We start from the raw sequence: 19,412 nt of genomic DNA, 5'->3' as shown, positions 1-19,412 counted from the left end.
GGCAATGAGTTCAGATTTACAGTTTGGCCATTCCTGTTCTCAGTTAATGTAAAAAGGATTTCCAGGTTTGACAGAAGCGTGTACAGCAACTCTCCAAAGGGATGCTGCCTGCACCCCACACCCCAGAGGATCCCCACAGATAAAGGCTTACTGAAGACAAGCCCATGGCCCACACTCACCCCAAACAAGAGCCAGAATCAGAGAAAAACGAACAGTGAATGAGACTCCCGAGGACCTCAGATAATAAAATAATTAGATATACAACCATAAGACAAGTATGCCTAAAATGGTTAAATACATAAAATAATTAAAAACACGAAATATGAGTAATGCACTATCAAATAAAGAACAGACAGATTTGAGGGGGGAAAAGTTCTAGAAATGAAAAATAAAAATGATTGGAATAAAAATTGGTCAGGATAAAAGCAGATTTTTGAGAGAATTACTGGACAGGGTTATATTTCCTTCTTAACAAAGTAAATGTCCCCTCCCCACTGAAAAGAAGTGATGGGAGATTCTCGTTCCAAAACCAGACCAGCAGACGCATCACTAAACACGGTCCTTTATTTCACATGCCCTCTGCTTTGCCTTCCTCTGATGGACTGCAACTGGGTACTGCTGGCCGTGCAACAGGCATTGTTAGCTTCCTGAATCCTCCCAGGGAAATTGAAAACTAATAAACCCGAAGTGTATAAGCCTCAGGGTGTTTCACATTCTCCTTCCTGTTTGCAGCATCATAAAGAAACCAGTCCTGGGCTTTCATAATTCAGCAGGGTCCAATGTAATTTGAAACACCGGAGGATGTGGCCTGGCAAGCTGATTGTACTGTGTGGTCAGAGCAGGGCTGTGGCAGAACATAGAGTGGCTATCCTGAGGAGGGAGGGTGAATACCCTGAGCCCCACACCCGAATGTGGGGCCAATGAGCTCAGTTAATACACTCTACTTTCTATCAAGTGCCAGGAAGCTGCTGAGCACCTCTATCTTCGTCCTTTTGGGCTGCTATAACTGAATACCACAGACTGGGTGGCTTATAAACAACAGACATTCTCACTGTTCTGAAGGCCAGAAGTCCAAGGTCAGGGCACCAGCAGATTCGGTGTCTGGTGATGTCCTGCTTCTTAGTTCACAGACAGCTGTATGCTCTGTTCTCACCTGGCAGAAAGGGTGAGGGAGCTCTCTGGGGTCTCTTTGTAAGGGCACTAATCCCATTCATGAGGGCTCCACCCTCATGACCTAAGCACCTTCCAAAGTCCCCACCTCCAAACAGCATCACTTTGGGAGTTAGGATTCAACAGCCTCTCTTCTCATCTAAACTTCTCCATCTTAGGACGTGGCTCTTATCCCCTTTCTGGAGATGAAGCATTGAGGCTTTGAGTGGCTGACTAATCTAAGACCACATAGCTGAGTACATGGAGGGACTTGCTGACCCTAAAACACGCACAGGCGACTGCCATGTGGGGCTGGCTTTTTGGATATAAGGCCAGCATTTCCATACTTTATCCCATGGAACACTAGAGTCCTGAAGAATGAATACCAGCATTACCTGGGGGAGGAGTTCTGTGGTGAAATACACTTGGGAAAGATGGCACATTACATGCCCCATATAAAGCTTACAATGCACACTAAAGGCAGAAAATCTTGTCTTGAGGAAACACATTTAATTTGTTCAACCTCGCATTTCCCACACTTAATAGATCCTAGAATCCCCACTTCTGTTGTCATGTTTTTCTCTTGCAAAACATCATTAACATATTAGCCATTAAGGGAATACAAATCAAACTACAATAAGACACCACTTCACACCCACTAGAATAACTATAAAAAGATAGACAATAACAAGAGTTGGCGAGCATGTGGAGAAACTGGAACCCCTACTGGCTGGAATGTAAACAGTTCCATGGCTTTGGAAAGCATTTGGGGTTCCTTCAAAAGGGTAAATATGGGGTTACCATGTGACCCAGCTATTCCATTCCTACATATGTACCAAGGAAATGAAGGTACATGTCCATGTGTCCACACAAAAACTTGTACATAGACAGTTGTTTATATCTGCATAATTCACAGTAGCCAAAAAGTGGAAACAATGCAAATGACCACCACAGATGAATGGATGACAAAATGTGGTCCACCATGTGTGCCGTGGAGTATGATTTAGCCATGAAAACGAGTGAGGTACTGACATGGGCTGTGACATGGATGGACCTCGGAAGCATTATGCTAAGTGAAAAAGCCTGTCACCAGAGACTATGTATTTTATGAATCTGTTTATGTCAAACGTCCATGAGAGGCAGATGCAGGTGACTGGTTGCTAGGAGGTGGGGGAGAGGAGGGATTGGAGAGTGACCGGTGATGGGTTTCTGTTTAGGGTGATGAACATGTTTGAAAAGGGTCATGCGCAACTCTGAATACACTCCAAACCAGAGAACTGTACACTCTAAATGGGTGGGTTGTGTTGTATGTGAATTACATGTCACTAAGGCTGTTTTTAAAAACCAAATAAATTTCTGCCAACTCTAGGGTTTCACAGCACAGTTTGGGAAAGGTTGCCACCGGAGTGGACTCTGGCTGTGTGCACAGCAGCTGTCCTGTGTCACCTGTGGCTGTATCGCCCCTTTGAAAGCACCATCGGCATTTGAGAAAATACTACAGGCAGGGATTAAGTGGGGTTTTTTTTTGCATCGAGAAGCTGAGTGTAACCGAAAGCAAGCAGCCACTGTGTCCACACGGTTTATACTCTGGTTGCACTACTGCTCTTACCAAGTACTTGAAAGGAGACCAGACAAACAAAGGAGGCTTGGAAACGTTCTAAGTGGATCTGAAGTAAGAGACAGTGTTGAGTGTCACATCATATTGAATCTCCCTCTGACAGCCTTAACCTCGGCGGTTAATCACTGTCGCCGCCGGCTGATCTGGACTAACCTGGGGCCATGGGACAAACATACACCCTTGAGCTGGTTCCCCTGCCGTCCGGTGGTTCCGTGTCCACACTGATCATTCCCTCTTTGTCTTCACTGCAGTGAAAGCCGGTGGGATGCGAATTGTGCAGAAACACCCGCATGCCGGAGACACCAGAGAAGAGAAGGACAAAGACGACCAGGAGTGGGAAAGCCCCAGGTAGGAGAGTTCTGGCGAACCTTGAGATGTCTCACAAATCACCGTTACTCAGTTAAACGTTAATGTTTGTTCTCTGCTCCGTGCTTCTGATAACCCCTGGGCTTCGTGGGCCCTGTGCTGTGTGCTTTTCCTCTCCTGAGCAGTGAGGTGGGGCTTGTGTTCCCAGATGGGAGAAACAGGGCATCGAGAGCACACCCTCTGCCTGCGTAGATCCGAGCGGGTGCATCTGTCTGTGGGCAGAAGCCCTGAACCTCCACTACCATACTACTAGTTGAACCTCTGGGCTGGGCCTGGCATTCTGTGCAGTGAGGGCAGAGAACTACTGATTGAAATAATGTTTACAAACGTTAGGGCTTTGCCAGTTTCAGCCAAGCAGAATCACTGAGGCCACACCCTTATGAGTGACCGAGTGCCCTTAAACGACATCTCTGCCCCCAGCTTCCCGGGTCCCCGACAGCTCATCTTCCTACAATACAACCATCTCTGTTTATACCTGTCTTCCTTGGTGATTCTGATGTCAAGTTTGGTCCACCGACCTTGATACAAGTCCATTTCCTTCCGCCTTGTAACATACAAACATGCACCACCAATGCCCACCTGTCTGTGAGCTTGTCCATGTAAAGGAAAGTGGACACTAAGCTTTCTGCCTTGTAACTCGCCCCCAGACAAGTCTCAGTCAGGGGAAAAGGAAGAGTGGAGGACAGCCAACCTGTGTTTCTGTACTTCATTCCAGCAGTCCTGAATAGCAGGTGGAACGCTCCCTGGGTTACACACGGGAGACTGAAGTCCACAGAGGCCATACGCTTGCCATGCCGAGCAGGAACTAAACCCAAGTCTGGGGTCCAGAGCAGGGCAGGCTTCCATAAGGGTAGCTGCTGACAGCACGCACCCCCTAAGAAGGACGTGCATGTGCTTGGTGATCCCACATGTCTGCTTACATATGTGCTGTACCGTTGGGCATTTTCTATAAAACCTCATGTGATATGACTTACAGGGCAGTCACTGGAAGGGAGGACAAAATTTGAGGTGAAGTTTCTGCGTGATTATTGCCCATTTTAAATCATGAGATTAGCAACGGGAAGGTTCTGCCTAAGTTCTGGTTTTATAAAAGAAGAAGGTGGTTTAAAGAAAATTCTAGAATTTTCTTTCCACTGGCTATCTTCACAAAGCTGTGTTTGGCACGTAACATCAGGAATTCTCCTACAGGTCCATGGTCCTGTATCTGAAAACCTTGGAGCCTAATTTATTTCAGAATTGAGCAATTCTGATGTTTTAGGAGATGAAGCAGGTTTTAGGAGTATAGGACCATACACATTTCATACAGCACCCGTAGTGGGGTCTCGGGCAGCCTAATCTGTATGATGTTCGCACCAGCAGAGATGCATTTTAAAAATTTACAGACTTGGATCAGTCCAGGTTAAGTTTTGCCTGCATAAGAGTTGTGACAAAACTTTGGTTCAGTGTGTGAGAATATTCTTGGATTTGGAACCGAATGTAAGAGCCTGTGGCCTGTAGTCATTTCCTCCTCTAGGAAACCCAGGATGTCGCTTCCCTTCATACCCACTGGTTCCCTAAGAAGGAAGAGAGGATGAGACAGAGAGCCATGCCTGGAAAAGCATCCTGGAAAGTTAATGAAATGTGCTTTTCTGCATGAGTTTAAGTGGAATAAGGGACAAATAGCTATTTCTCTGCATAACACAGTGTCAATACAGTGACAGATGATAATTTATTAGCGTGTTTAGAAATAAGGACAGAACAGCCCATTAGTTTTCTTTCTATTGATTTTTTCCTCATGAGGTGAAATACAGCATTTATGGAAGATGTACAATTTAAATATATGTGCTAGAGGATGAATGATTGCACGAGAAAAGAGAGAGCACCCAGCTCTCTAGATTTTATCATCTTATCCACTTTGAAGGGTGGTTGGAATGAAGTGTTTTGAAGCAGGCGGACTACAGGGCAGGGTTTGCATATGACCAAGAGTATGCTTGTTCCCTGCAGTCAAATTGTTGTACTGTGTTCCTCATGGTGTGTTAGCTCTTGTCCTCTGGACTTTGGCTTCTCTCTTTACTGCTGTGGGTTAAACCACCGGACACACCATTGACAGAAGGGGTAAGCCCCTGCAGACTCTGAAGCTATTGGCATATGTTGCCAATACAGTTTCTTCCAAACCCCTACACCAGACCTGGTACTCTGTATAATAGGTCATTTCCATCACCATGCGCTCCCCGTTTTTCTGGTGGGCTAATTGACTAGTCATAGTTAATAATGGTCATTGATAATGTTACAGAATGCAGCGAACCTGGCCCTGTTCTAAGTGCTCTGCCCATGTTTATTCATTTGAACTACTTGCAACTGCTCTATTCTCATCCCTCTTTGAGAGCTGGTTCTTGATTATTATCCTCATTCCAGATTACTACTCCCACTTCAATGGCTCAGAGCAGTCAAGTGACTTTTCCAAGGGCACATAGCGAGTGAGTGGCAGAGCCAGCCTTCCAGAGTGGCAGCTGGGTCCGTAGTCCCCTACTCTTAGCCCCTGGGGTGTGTGTACCAACTGAGCACCCGTTTTGTGCTAGGCACTTACTAAGTGCTTCCCATTGGGTTTAGTGCATACACCACCCAAAAGTTGGTATTACTATGCCCGTTACACAGATGAAGAAACCAAGGCCCAGTGAGGTTATCTGACCCAATGATATGTAGCCAGTCAATGGTCTGGCCAGGATTCAGTCCTGACCCTGTCTTGACTTGGAAGCCTATGTCCTTAATAGGCTACAGAAGCCCCCTGAACTGACAAAATATTTTTAGGATCAACAGACTGTAAATCCAAATCCCTCTATAAAATAAACGTACTGATTCTGGGGTTGCCCATAACCTATTCCATATTCCTCAAGCCCATAATCCCACCTTTGCAGCCCTACCATCAGTAGATGGCCTAATTCCAGCTTACAACAGGGTTTCAGGGCACTGGGCTGGTTTTACTTTACATGTGGAAAGACCGCTTCACTTCCAGAATTTGTCAGACATTTAATGTTTTACATTAATTTCCCTTGGAAATGTCATGGCATGTGACTTCAACATTCATATTACCCTAATCCTAAAGTTCTATATTTTTTCATGTTTTGATCCAAGTGTTCTCCAGATATGAAAATAAGTGCACAGTCTCAGATGCCAATTTCCTCCTTAGATCCGCATTTGCAAAACTCTTTGCTTTCCCTCCCAGATATTTAAAACTGGCTTTGTATTTACTGACTCATCTCTGGCGGCTTCCTTCCACAATCAGTAAATCAAGTACTGATTACAGAGAAAATGAACAACTGGAGCGTTAAAGAGGTTATTATGTGACCCAAAAAGACCCCCAAACACTTTTACTTGTAATCTTCTTTTGCAAGTCTTTATGTTACTCTTACTCCCCATAATCTGGTAATTTTTCAGATATAATAATAATTTCTTCTGCCACCAGATTGTTTTGAAATGCTCCGTTTAAAAAAAGAAAAAATAATCATGTAGCACAAATTTGAAAATGTTTCCCAAGAATTCCATCAAGCTGAGTTCTAGCTACCTGTGGCTCTTCATATCCAGACAGAGTAAGAGACTTCAACTGACCCAATCAAGGAAAGCTCTGATCTTCCTCAAAGCCTTCTGTTGAGCATATTAAGATGAAGTGCCCAGTTTCATTATGTAAAAGAGAAATTGCCGCATAGAATGGACTTCAATAGTCAGTAGGATTCACTAAAAAACAGTGTAGTGGTGAACATGTACTGAGGTCCTACCATGAATCGAGCTTGGTAAAAAAAATATTTTAAAAGGTAGGTGACAGGAAGAGTAAAGTAGAAATGGAAGGGTTTGTGTGTGGACTGGGGGTGGGTAGGAAAGGGGTGGAAGGAAGAGCGAAGTGGGGATGGGGCAATAAGGGTAGGAAGGGAGCAGCCCTTCTCTGAGCTCGGCAGTTTGTACAGCTCTGACTCAGGGCTGTGGTGCTGTTTTGTGTTCACATACCCCCAAAATAAGCAAACAATTCCAATCATCCAGAATGTGGGAGAGATCCAAGATGGAATACACACAGTAACAGATGGACCTAATTGTAATACAAAGGCTACTATTACCAACTGAAAGGCGTGGGTGGGAGAGCGACCTAACCTAAGTACAATAATAGTATTTTGGGAACCAGTATTTTGACTGGATAGTATAAGGCTAAAGACAAGAAATGCAAAAAACTGTGCATAAATGCTACACTCCAGTTAGTAAATACGTCTTCAGGGGTTTGGGTTAGCAATTCTGAAATTGCTTTATGGGTATATTACAATTGAACAAATAAGTAAATACCTTGTGGCTAATGGAGAGTCAAATTTCTCACTGTTAGAGAAAGAAGCTTACAAATAGGAAAGGGGAAGACTAAAATGGCTCTGTGGTGTTTAATTAGAATTGGAGGTATTAGTATGAACTCATAGTTTTAAATGGATGGATGGTTGGATGGATAGTAGATACATACAGACATGTACATACATATATAAATAAATATACATGGGGGAGGATTTGTGTACACACCTGTACTTCCCAGCTGTGTTCACTGACAGGGCATAAAAGAACTGGCACCATGTAGCCATGAGCATCCCTAGGGCCAGGATCTTGGTTTCTAAACACCATTCCCCAATCAAGTGAACTAGGGTGTTTTGGAGAAGTAGTTAATTCCAGGGCCAGGGCTGGAAAAATACCAGATGAGCCTGTAACAACTTGTAGTGCCAGAACATAAGGAAAATTCCAAAAAGGATGGGACATGTCAAAACAACACAGAAGCCAACCTGAAGACACACCTAATGGCAAAGATGGAACAGTTTGTGATAAAATAAATAATGATAGGATTGGAATATAACCCATAGAGTGAAATAGATATCCGTGAGTCCATACTGATATAAATAAGTTGAATACATAAATGAGAAGGGACAGCTCTTCTTTATAGAAGAATTCCAATTAATATTGGTATAAGGAAGGCGGGAACTAGAGTATCACCAATAGGCAAGCAGCACTGTGGTTGTCAGCAGGATCCACGGACGGATGCTACCATTAGTGGGCAGAAATTTATGGAGAGAAGGGTTAATTTTACAATGTCAGTTTCCTCCAATATATTTGTTAATTGCAAAACAAGGAATGTCTTCACATGGAGACCATGAAAAGGACGCTCTTTCACAGCATAAGCGCTGAAATAAGAAGGCAGAGAGTCGTCCTGTTGGACCTCAGACGGGCACCTGCAGATCCGTGCCGATCATTTTTGTTGCTCTGTGCACGTATGTGAATGACCGTGAAAGTGCCGCGAGTATTTGTTTCTCATCAAACTCTCACCTGCTTTTAGCCGTCACTGATAACTCCTGCCTGAAACAGTTATTACCAGATGCAGGCTCTGTTGCAATGGGGCTGCCATCACAAATACCACACACTGGGTGGCTTAAAATAACTGAACTGTATGGTCTCACAGATCTGGAGACTGGAAGTCCAGGATCCAGGTGTCCCCAGGATTGGTTCCTTCACTGGCAATCTTTGGCATCCCTTGCCTTGTAGATGTAGCACCTTGATCTCTGTCTTCACATGGTCTCCTCCCTGTGTCACTTCACCTTCCCTCTGTATATGTCTGTCTCTGTGTCCAAATTTCCCCGTTTTGTAAGGACATCAGTCATATTTGATTAGGACCCACCCTAAAAGCTTCATTTCAACTCAGTTACTTCTGTAAGACCCTATTTCCATAAAAGGTTAAATTCTGAGGTACCGGGGGTAAGGATTTCATATATTTGGGGGCGGGGAACAATTCAGTGCCTAACGGATGTCAAATAGTAATCTATGGCCATTTTTAATGGTTCTCTCAGTTAAAGTTAATTCTGAAGATAAGAAACAGAAAATTGAAAATGCTGAAGTTAAAAGATGGCACAGCCCGTATGCCTGGGAATTTTTATCTAAGCCATTATCTGCGTGTTTGAACTTGAACTAAACCATGTGGCTTGTGAGCCAATTTCAACATCATCCTTACTTTGCAACAATATCATCTTTTATATCCAAGCTGCCTTTTAAAAGGGATGTATCTTTCTCCCTATGATGTGTGGAGATACCATTGGACTAGGAGTGCTGAGTGCCAGCCAGCTCCCAACTCCTGTGCTGCTTGGATGGCCTGTGTCGGCAGGCAGGACCCATGACGTGGCAGCAACAGTTGACCCGGGTGCTGGAGCGCCGTGGGCCACAGACCCCTGCCCTCGGCCAAAGGCAGAGTCTCGATGTGGTGGGGACATTGAGTGACATGGGATGTCCTTGTGAGGGGGGTAGCTGGTGTCACCTGCTTGTGGTACAGCAACATCCTCAGAATAGAAAGCACAGGAGGAGGGATGTCATAGCAGCGTGAAATAGTGATGGATGGCCCTGTCTACCTTGGTGAGGAAAACGGGGAGAGTCTAGTCGCTGTTCGGCAGCTCTCACTGTCAGGTTTGCCCACGTAAGGGCTGGATGTTTGAGATGAAGGTTTCAGCAGGACCTGCCCTCTGAAAGCAGTAGGGAAGGATCTGTTCCAGACCCGTCCCCTGGTTTCTTGGCTGGTGGTAACGTAACTCCAGTGTTCACATGGCATTCTTGCTGTATGCATGTCTGTGTCCAATGTCCCCTTTTCATAAGGATGCCAGTCATATGGGATCAGGGCCCACCCTAATGACCTCACCTTAACTAATTATGCAACAACTCTATTTTCAAATAAGGTCACATTCTGAGGTACTGGAAGCTAGGGCTTTAACATAAGAAACTTGGGTGAAGGGTGGGGACACAATTCAAGCCATAACAAGCAGGCAGCACCTCAATGCCACGAGGCATCGGTGGGTGGTGCCCAGCTCCAGTGACATCCCAACAGCAGTGGTGGCTCGATAACTTGTGAACCGTGAGACCTACGTGGCAAGTGACTCTTGCTTCTGTGCGATCCGTTATGGTCGCCCAGGCTGAGCACTGCAGCAGCCTGCCTTCCCGTCCAGGTGGATGCCTTGTACCAGGGGGTGTGGCCCCAAACTTTGATCATGCACTCCATCAATTTAAAAAAAAAACGCTTTTTGCCTGCACCCTCCATATGTATATATTCATTTTTTAATTATACATGCATATTTTGCTACCATTATATACATTGTAAAAGGTATACAAAATGGATATTAATGTATTAGATCAAGGTGAAATAAGCAATACTTTACATGTCTTGCTAACCATTATGACTTTTGATTATCATTAGCTAACCTCTGAAGGTCCAAATACCCTCGAGGTAGTGTTTCTTATTAATGATTCCAATGTAAATCTAAATTTCTAATGTCTTCCCTGGTGATTTCAGGTTTTATGGAGAAGGGTGGCCTCCTGTCACATCTGATTAGATCTTCGCTGTTTGTAATGTGGTTCATGAAATACCTGTGCCAGGGCAAGAAGCGAGAGCTCTTCTCTTTTATTATTGTTCACTCGTGCTTGTATTGGTGTTACCTTCGGCCTCTGGAGGATTTTTTTTTGCAGGAATCTTTTGAAGCCACATGTTCATTTTGTCACAGTTTGTTTAGATTCATTCACTATACATTTGAGCACAGATCTAGGTGCTTGGGATAGATCAGAGATACAGTGTCCTATATATGTGGCAAGACATAGGAAGCAAAGGAAGGGGCGCAGGGACCTGTGGGTGGTGACCCCCCTCCTTCCTCCAAAGCCTTAAGGGCCACGAGGCTGGGTGATGGACAGTCAGCCTGCAGACTGTAGTAGATAGTGGTAAAGCTTAGTTCGTTGTGTTTTGGTTCTTTACGTAAAAGATAAATGCAAATAGAAAAATTTGCACGTCTATCTCACTTTCCCAGTGACACCGTGGCCTTCTGAAGCGCAAGGACTGCCTTCCTCGCTGATTGATTGGTGGTGGCTCCAATACCAGTTCTGTGGTTGTATGTAGTATAAATTAAACGTGTCTTCCAAACCTGTGGCTATCTGTATTTTAGTATGATCAATAGAAGTGCAACTGTGTATATTAAGAAGTTTTGCCCAGAATTGTCCAGTGAACACAGAGCAGCTGGTGTGGGATGCAGATAATCTGTGTCCCAGGAGTCGTGGGCAACGGCGTTGACAGGAACTCGGTGTCTGAGCTCCCCTTTCACGTAGATGGGCCCCAAGGAAGACTCGGGTCTGGCAAGTAGTGAATCAAAACCTCACCGTGCCACAGAGGGAGGAAGGATATGGGCATCCCTGTGTTACGGGAGCCTGGCTGGACTCCACCAGGGTGAGGATGAGAAGGGAAGTACGGAAGGCTCGGCTGCCCTCCAGCGCCTGGTGCTGTTGGTCACGGGCTCAGAGGCAGTATTCGCTCAACATCGGGTTCTGTAACGGATGCGGAAATGGGGTGTGATTGATGAGCTTCGGAGCATCCGGTTCCCGGCTCCTCCCCCTCCACAGACGTCCAGCCTCCTTATGAGATTGCCACGCTCCCCGCTACCTTTTATCAGATAGAAAGAGGGAAGAAAGGAAATGGAGCAATCAGTTTTCCTCTCCAGGCACAGCCCTGTTCGTCTGTACTGGAGTCGGCCTCTTGGAACAGATAACTCTTTCGTGTTCATGGTGTTCCTCGAAGGGTTGTGCTGTTGATCAGGAAGTTGTTTCCTTATTACATAAACATAGAAACTGAATTTAAATCAACTCTCCAGCAGTTGGATCTTACAGGATGCAATATGTAAGAAGAACTACATGGAATAATGCTGCATAGAAGAACTACTGCATAGAAACAAGAGCCCTTTACTGAGTTAGTTACATTACAATTACTATTCCTGAAATTTTCAAACCCTCTATTTAAATAAACTCCCTTGACTTAAACTGGGTCAGAATGCATAGCGCTCAGAAAATACTTAGTGAATCAGTAATAATTAGCTTAGAATTTGATCCTTTAGAGGTATGTTGTTAATTAACTTATTAACTTGATTACTTCTTATTTTCCGGCTGGTGAAAGAGGTGAGCTAGGTAAGGCCAGTGTTGAGGATGAAAATTCTTCATCCTCGTGGGCACATCCTGTTGAGCCCTCAGCTCGCTCTAGGGAAGATGGAGACTTTGATTTCTGCTTGTGCACATCCTTAGGGGCAGAGATATACTCATTAATGTGGACTAGAGTCATGAGGATGGTATTATACTCAAGAAATCCTCACAGAATCATTGGATTTAGAGCTGGACATACCTGGGAGGTCACCTAATCCAGGTGTTCCCAGGTGGAGCTCTTGAGAAGTAAGATGGCAGGTTTCACTCAAGATCTGGAAGGGTCTAGATACCACAAGCAAAACACCTATTAGGTAGAGATCAACAGAGATTTTTACGTGAAAAAGAAGCCCTTGCCCACTTATGGGTATATATCCAAAAGAATTGAAAGCAATGTCTCCAAGAGTTATTTGCACACCCATGTTTATGGCAGCGTTATTTACAACAGCCAACAGGTGGAAGCAACCCAAACGTCCATTGATGGATGTATGGATAAACACAATGCTTGCGGTATATACATACAATGGAATACTGTGGAAGGAAGGAAATCCTGTCACTGCTATTACGTGGATGAACCTTATGCTAAATGAAATAAGCGAGTCACAAAAGGACAAATATTATATGATTCTACTTATACACATACATATACTTAACACTACTGAACTGTACACTTTAAAATGGTTATGATGCTAAATTTTATGATATGCACTTTTTACCACAATAAAAACAAATTTTTTTTAAGAAACAAAAGAAGCCCTGCTGCTGAGGAAAGTAGTTTCTGGCTCCTCAAAAGGCAAACACGGCATTACCGTGAGCCCCAGCAGGTCTGCTCCCAGGTGCGCATCTAAGAGGACTGAATACAGAAGCTCATACAAAAACTTGTACGTGAGTTTATCACATCGTTATTCACAACAGCCAAAAAGCGGAAACAACCAAACACTGCCATATACACCATATGGTGTACCCATACAGTGCAATACTGTTCAGCCATAAAAAAATGGAGCGCGGATGCATGTTACGACGTTGGATGAACCTTGGAAACGTGATGCTAAGTGTAAGAAGCCAGACACAGAAGACCACACATGATATGATGTCATGTATGTGACATGTCCAGAATAAGCGAATCCAAAGAGAAGATTACATACAGCATTACATGCAGATTACATATAGCAGATTCCTGGTTGCCAAGGAGCTGGGCAGGATAGGGAGTGACTGCTTACTGGGTCTGGGCTTTTGTTTTGGGAGGGAAGTATTCTGAAATTAGATAGAGGTGATGGTTGTATAACAAAGTCAATGTTCAAAGAGCCACCAAATTATATTTTTAAGTGGTTAAAATGGTGAATTTTATGATGTGTGAATGTTACCTCAGGTTAAAGAAAAAAAAAAAAGAAGTCCTCAGGCACAAAAGGTTGGGAACCATGGCTGTAATCCAGCCCCTGCATCTTCATAGCTGGGGAAGCAGATACACACTGAAATGACTTTCTGGAGGGCCATGGCTGCAGTACTCGAGGACAGCAGGACAACTCGGGGAGGTGAGGAGAGAGACATTAGTTGGATGCCATCCACTGCCAACAGCAGATGACCCCAGCGCAAATGGGCCCAGGCATCAGGGACATGTGCTGCCTCCCATGCAGAAGGCCCAGAGTAGGTCTGGCTGCAGGGGAGGGAGGTGGGTCTTTCTTCCAGGACGGCCCTGCCCCACTGGTGGCTCTGGCTGGTCCTGCAGCAGCTTTCTCCGGTGGTGGGTTAGCCACAGCAGGTCCCGTCTTCACATACCGATGTATGGTACCCAGAGGAGGAAACAGGCATCTCTTCTTGCATCCTTTTTAGGAGCAAGAAAAGCTTTACCAGAAGCCCCCGAGCAAACTCATTGGCCAGAACTGGGTCCCAGGACTCTTCCTAACTCGTACCCTGTGGTTTGCAGTAACGTGCATGTTGTGGATGTCGAAAAATCAGGCGCAAAGACCAGTACCCTGGGTCATGCGTGTCGTCCATGGAGGGTTCCTGGAGCTGGGGAAGGGGTGTGGGAGGGGGATTTGACAGGCCCCAGGTCTACACAGGAGAGGAGGGAAGTCCAGGGAGGGCAGTGGAAGCAGAGGTCGGAACCTCAGCCTACAGCCTAGGGAACGAGGTTTGGGAACCGTAGGGTCTCAATTCAGAGCAGGGTCTGAATTAAGAGCTGGCACCTAGCCAACGCTACAGAAAGGTTCCCCTCCCAAGGGCACTCACAGACTCCCCACAGAGTGCTTGTTTGAACCCTTACCCATTTAGGATGAAAAACTGAGGGATTTGTGAGTTAGGCCAAATCCTCTTAAAGGTTATTCCCTGTTGACACCATCAAAACTGACCAAAGACCACTGGTTCAGTTTCTAGAATTGCACCGTGCCCAGTTCTTCTCCATCTTTATGGGACAAAGCGTTTTTGTGCCTCAGTGTTTTTGCACATGGCAGCCTTTAGTGATTTCCCAGGGTGCACACCTCCATGTCCCCCCTGCTCGAGGCTTTTCATTTACTCCCCCCGCCTCTGTAAGCACCTACTGTGTGCTGGCCCCATGCTCTACAGCTGGGACATGTTAGTGAACAAAATGAAACCCCTCTTCTCACAGAGCTTACGATCAGGTGTGGGCACCAGATTCACAGGTAGGCAATTGGATATATGTGTGGCAAGTAGTGGGAAGGTTCTTCATCTCCTAGGAGAGAACTACACAGGGAGGAAGCCAGCCAAATGTTCTTCACCTCTGTTAACACAGCCAAGGCCCCTGGGAATGAGGTGGCCTGAGGCAGTCACGGGAGGGGGTGGGGTAGAGAGGAAATGAGGACGGCTGCTGGTGCCACTGTCCTAGGACACAGCTGTCAGTGACCTCCTGAGCCCACGCGTGTCACACATTAGCTGATCACCCGGATCACTGACCACTTTTGCTCCACCATTGACATCTCTTTTCTACAAAGGTAAGTTTTCTGCTAAGGGGAAGCGAGAATAGGATCTTGGTGGAAATGGCTTCAAGAATAGTGGTCAAGCCTGAGGCTAAGGATTTTGCAAATAGAGTACAATCATTATGGGCTGGTTGGTCTGCTGGTGGGAGATGGTTGGCAGCTGCTTCCCGGGCGCTCGAGGTGGTGAGCAGAGCCTGGTGAGGGCACCCCAGAGCACTAGAGAAGGCTGTGCCCATGGGCCCCCATGAATTTGTCCAGAAGTTGGACTGCTTCCACTAACTTTTTATTGTGGTTAACTTTGAACTTATGTAAGTCAAGACTTAAAGATGAAAACTGCAGGGGTGGGGGTGGGGGGGTGAAGGTTCTAAATGACGTCTGTCACGTGTTGCTTTGTAGCCGGGTCCCTCAGTGGGATGATAATGAGATTTAGAGCATCTTCGGCCAGGCTAACTAAATTTAGAGAAGTAATTGCTGTTTACCCTTTTGGGTGGCGTCATGGGAAGCATGAAAATGAAGGGACCGAAAGCCAAGATGACAGAGTAGAAACAGCCAAGTTGTGGTTTGGGTGAAGATAGCAGTCGAGGATAATGTTTAAGTTTGATTATAGGAGCGCTAATTCGTTCCCTTTCTTTAACAACATTCCTTCCTACGGCTTTGCAGCTAAAGTTAACTTTGCCACACGTGGATTTAGTAGAAAGCTGACCAGATGGAGTAGTTTTGTCAGTTGTTTTGTTTATTTGTTTTTTTAACTTAAATGCAGTTGATTTACAGCCTGGTGTTAATTTCTGCTGTGCAGCAAAGTGAAAAGTGTCATTGGACTTTTGATAGTGATCGCGTTGAATCTGTGGACTTTTGATAGTGATCGCGTTGAATCTGTGGATGTTTGATAGTGATCGCGTTGAATCTGTGGATGTTTGATAGTGATCGCGTTGAATCTGTGGACTTTTGATAGTGATCGCGTTGAATCTGTGGACTTTTGATAGTGATCGCGTTGAATCTGTGGATGTTTGATAGTGATCGCGTTGAATCTGTGGATGTTTGTTTGATAGTGATCGCGTTGAATCTGTGGATGTTTGATAGTGATCGCGTTGAATCTGTGGACTTTTGATAGTGATCGCGTTGAATCTGTGGATGTTTGATAGTGATCGCGTTGAATCTGTGGACTTTTGATAGTGATCGCGTTGAATCTGTGGATGTTTGATAGTGATCGCGTTGAATCTGTGGATGTTTGATAGTGATCGCGTTGAATCTGTGGATGTTTGATAGTGATCGCGTTGAATCTGTGGACTTTTGATAGTGATCGCGTTGAATCTGTGGACTTTTGATAGTGATCGCGTTGAATCTGTGGACTTTTGATAGTGATCGCGTTGAATCTGTGGATGTTTGATAGTGATCGCGTTGAATCTGTGGATGTTTGATAGTGATCGCGTTGAATCTGTGGATGTTTGATAGTGATCGCGTTGAATCTGTGGATGTTTGATAGTGATCGCGTTGAATCTGTGGATGTTTGATAGTGATCGCGTTGAATCTGTGGATGTTTGATAGTGATCGCGTTGAATCTGTGGACTTTTGATAGTGATCGCGTTGAATCTGTGGACTTTTGATAGTGATCGCGTTGAATCTGTGGACTTTTGATAGTGATCGCGTTGAATCTGTGGATGTTTGATAGTGATCGCGTTGAATCTGTGGATGTTTGATAGTGATCGCGTTGAACCTGTGGATGTTTGATAGTGATCGCGTTGAATCTGTGGACTTTTGATAGTGATCGCGTTGAATCTGTGGACTTTTGATAGTGATCGCGTTGAATCTGTGGACTTTTGATAGTGATCGCGTTGAATCTGTGGACTTTTGATAGTGATCGCGTTGAATCTGTGGACTTTTGATAGTGATCGCGTTGAATCTGTGGACTTTTGATAGTGATCGCGTTGAATCTGTGGATGTTTGATAGTGATCGCGTTGAATCTGTGGATGTTTGATAGTGATCGCGTTGAATCTGTGGATGTTTGATAGTGATCGCGTTGAATCTGTGGATGTTTGATAGTGATCGCGTTGAATCTGTGGACTTTTGATAGTGATCGCGTTGAATCTGTGGACTTTTGATAGTGATCGCGTTGAATCTGTGGACTTTTGATAGTGATCGCGTTGAATCTGTGGACTTTTGATAGTGATCGCGTTGAATCTGTGGATGTTTGATAGTGATCGCGTTGAATCTGTGGATGTTTGATAGTGATCGCGTTGAATCTGTGGACTTTTGATAGTGATCGCGTTGAATCTGTGGACTTTTGATAGTGATCGCGTTGAATCTGTGGACTTTTGATAGTGATCGCGTTGAATCTGTGGATGTTTGATAGTGATCGCGTTGAATCTGTGGATGTTTGATAGTGATCGCGTTGAATCTGTGGATGTTTGATAGTGATCGCGTTGAATCTGTGGACTTTTGATAGTGATCGCGTTGAATCTGTGGACTTTTGATAGTGATCGCGTTGAATCTGTGGACTTTTGATAGTGATCGCGTTGAATCTGTGGATGTTTGTTTGATAGTGATCGCGTTGAATCTGTGGATGTTTGATAGTGATCGCGTTGAATCTGTGGACTTTTGATAGTGATCGCGTTGAATCTGTGGACTTTTGATAGTGATCGCGTTGAATCTGTGGACTTTTGATAGTGATCGCGTTGAATCTGTGGACTTTTGATAGTGATCGCGTTGAATCTGTGGATGTTTGATAGTGATCGCGTTGAATCTGTGGACTTTTGATAGTGATCGCGTTGAATCTGTGGATGACTTAGGGTAGTAGGAACATCTTAACAATATTACTCCATCCAATCCATGAACACAGGGTATCTTTCTATTATTTATGTCTTCTTCCATTTCTTTCATCAATATTTTATAGTTTTCAGTGCACAGATCTTCTACCTACTTGGTTAAAGTTATCCCTAAGTATTTTATTATTTTCAATTCTATTGCAAATGGGATTGTTTCTTTCATTTCTTTTTCAGGCAGTTCACTGTTATTGTATAAAAATGTAGCTGATTTCTGGGTGTGCTGGTTTTGTATCCTGCATCTTTACTGAATTACTTTATAAGTTCTAATCGTTTCTTGGTGGAGCCTTTAGGATTCACTAAGATCATATCTCTAAGCTGTTTCACTTCTTCCTTTCTGATTTAGATACCTGTTATTTCTTTCTCTGGCCTAATTGTTCAGGCTAGGACTTCAGCCTGTGTTGAACAGAGGTTTTGAGAATGGGTGTCCTTGCCTTGTTCCTGATCTTTGTGGGAAAGTTTTCAACTTTTCATCATTGAGTATAATATTAGTTGTGGGTTTGTCCCAAAGATCTGTGTCTTCTGTCTGTACAGACATGCAAGCATACACACACACACACACACACACATGCACAGGCACACACACACGCGCGCACACACACACACACACTGTGGCTGAATGACTGGTTAGCTGACATGCACCTCACCTGGGAATCTCGCCAAAATGCCCTGGTCTGTGGTGGGATCTGAGACTGCATTTCTCCTCAGTTCCGGGGGTGAGGCTTGGGGCTTGGGGGGGTGCAGCGAGGGGAGGTGGCCTTGGTACTGCATGTTCCCACCACACTTTGAGCAGTGAGACTCCATCCCATTCTCTCTAATGCTCACAAAGTCCGTGTGCTTTTCAGAAATGTATCGACACTATGTAAAAGGTAGAAAATGTTATATGAATAATTTACCTTTTAGCTGTTCGTTAGTAATTATAACTTCCTAATTAACCAACGTATTTATAAGTACTCCAGAAAGAAGGAGGCAGACACTGTGAGAACTGTCCCTTGAGCAGAATTGAACCTTTTTTCTATGGGACTTGAATCTTTTGAGAAAGTATCTATCACTCAGCTGGTTGAGCTTATGATTGTGTCTCATCTTAATCGGGCCTCGGGGAATGAGAAGTGTAGATTGTCCCAGCTATCAAACAAGCAATTCAGCATCATTCAGAAGTCTAATAGCCAAATAATGACAAATCCAAGCCACTGATAGACTAGGTGCTTTATATACTTAGTCTTATTATGTCTTCCCAGTCTGCAAGGAAGGTGGTGGATGCTTATTTTATGAGTGAGGAAATTTGCTCAGAAAGGCTAATGACATGCCCAAGGTCATTCTGATAGGAACTGATGGAAGTAGGATTTGAACCCAAATCTATGATTCCAAACACACGCAGCTATATTTAAAATGGATAACCAACAAGGACCTACTGGATAGCACAGGGAACTCTGCTCAATATTATGTAACCATCTAAATGGGAAAAGAATTTGAAAAAGAATAGATACATGTATATGTATAACTGAATCATTTTGCTGTACATCTGAAACTACCACAACATTGTTAAT

At 44.4% G+C, this 19,412-nt stretch overlaps 1 protein-coding gene across 1 annotated transcript in view; it reads left to right on the top strand.

Moving 5' to 3' along the window:
- DAP (death associated protein) overlaps positions 1 to 19,412 on the top strand; it is a 61,540-nt gene that overhangs the window by 9,218 nt on the left and 32,910 nt on the right. The window contains exon 2 of the mRNA XM_065875303.1: positions 3,019 to 3,115. Within this exon, the coding sequence (XP_065731375.1) occupies positions 3,019 to 3,115 (97 nt within the window). The remainder of the gene's footprint in view (positions 1 to 3,018; positions 3,116 to 19,412) is intronic.

The sequence above is a fragment of the Phocoena phocoena genome, chromosome 3, assembly GCF_963924675.1.
Source record: "Phocoena phocoena chromosome 3, mPhoPho1.1, whole genome shotgun sequence".
Taxonomy (NCBI): domain Eukaryota; kingdom Metazoa; phylum Chordata; class Mammalia; order Artiodactyla; family Phocoenidae; genus Phocoena; species Phocoena phocoena.
The sequence above is the reverse complement of the archived record's forward strand: the minus strand, read 5'-3'. Positions and strand labels throughout refer to the sequence as shown.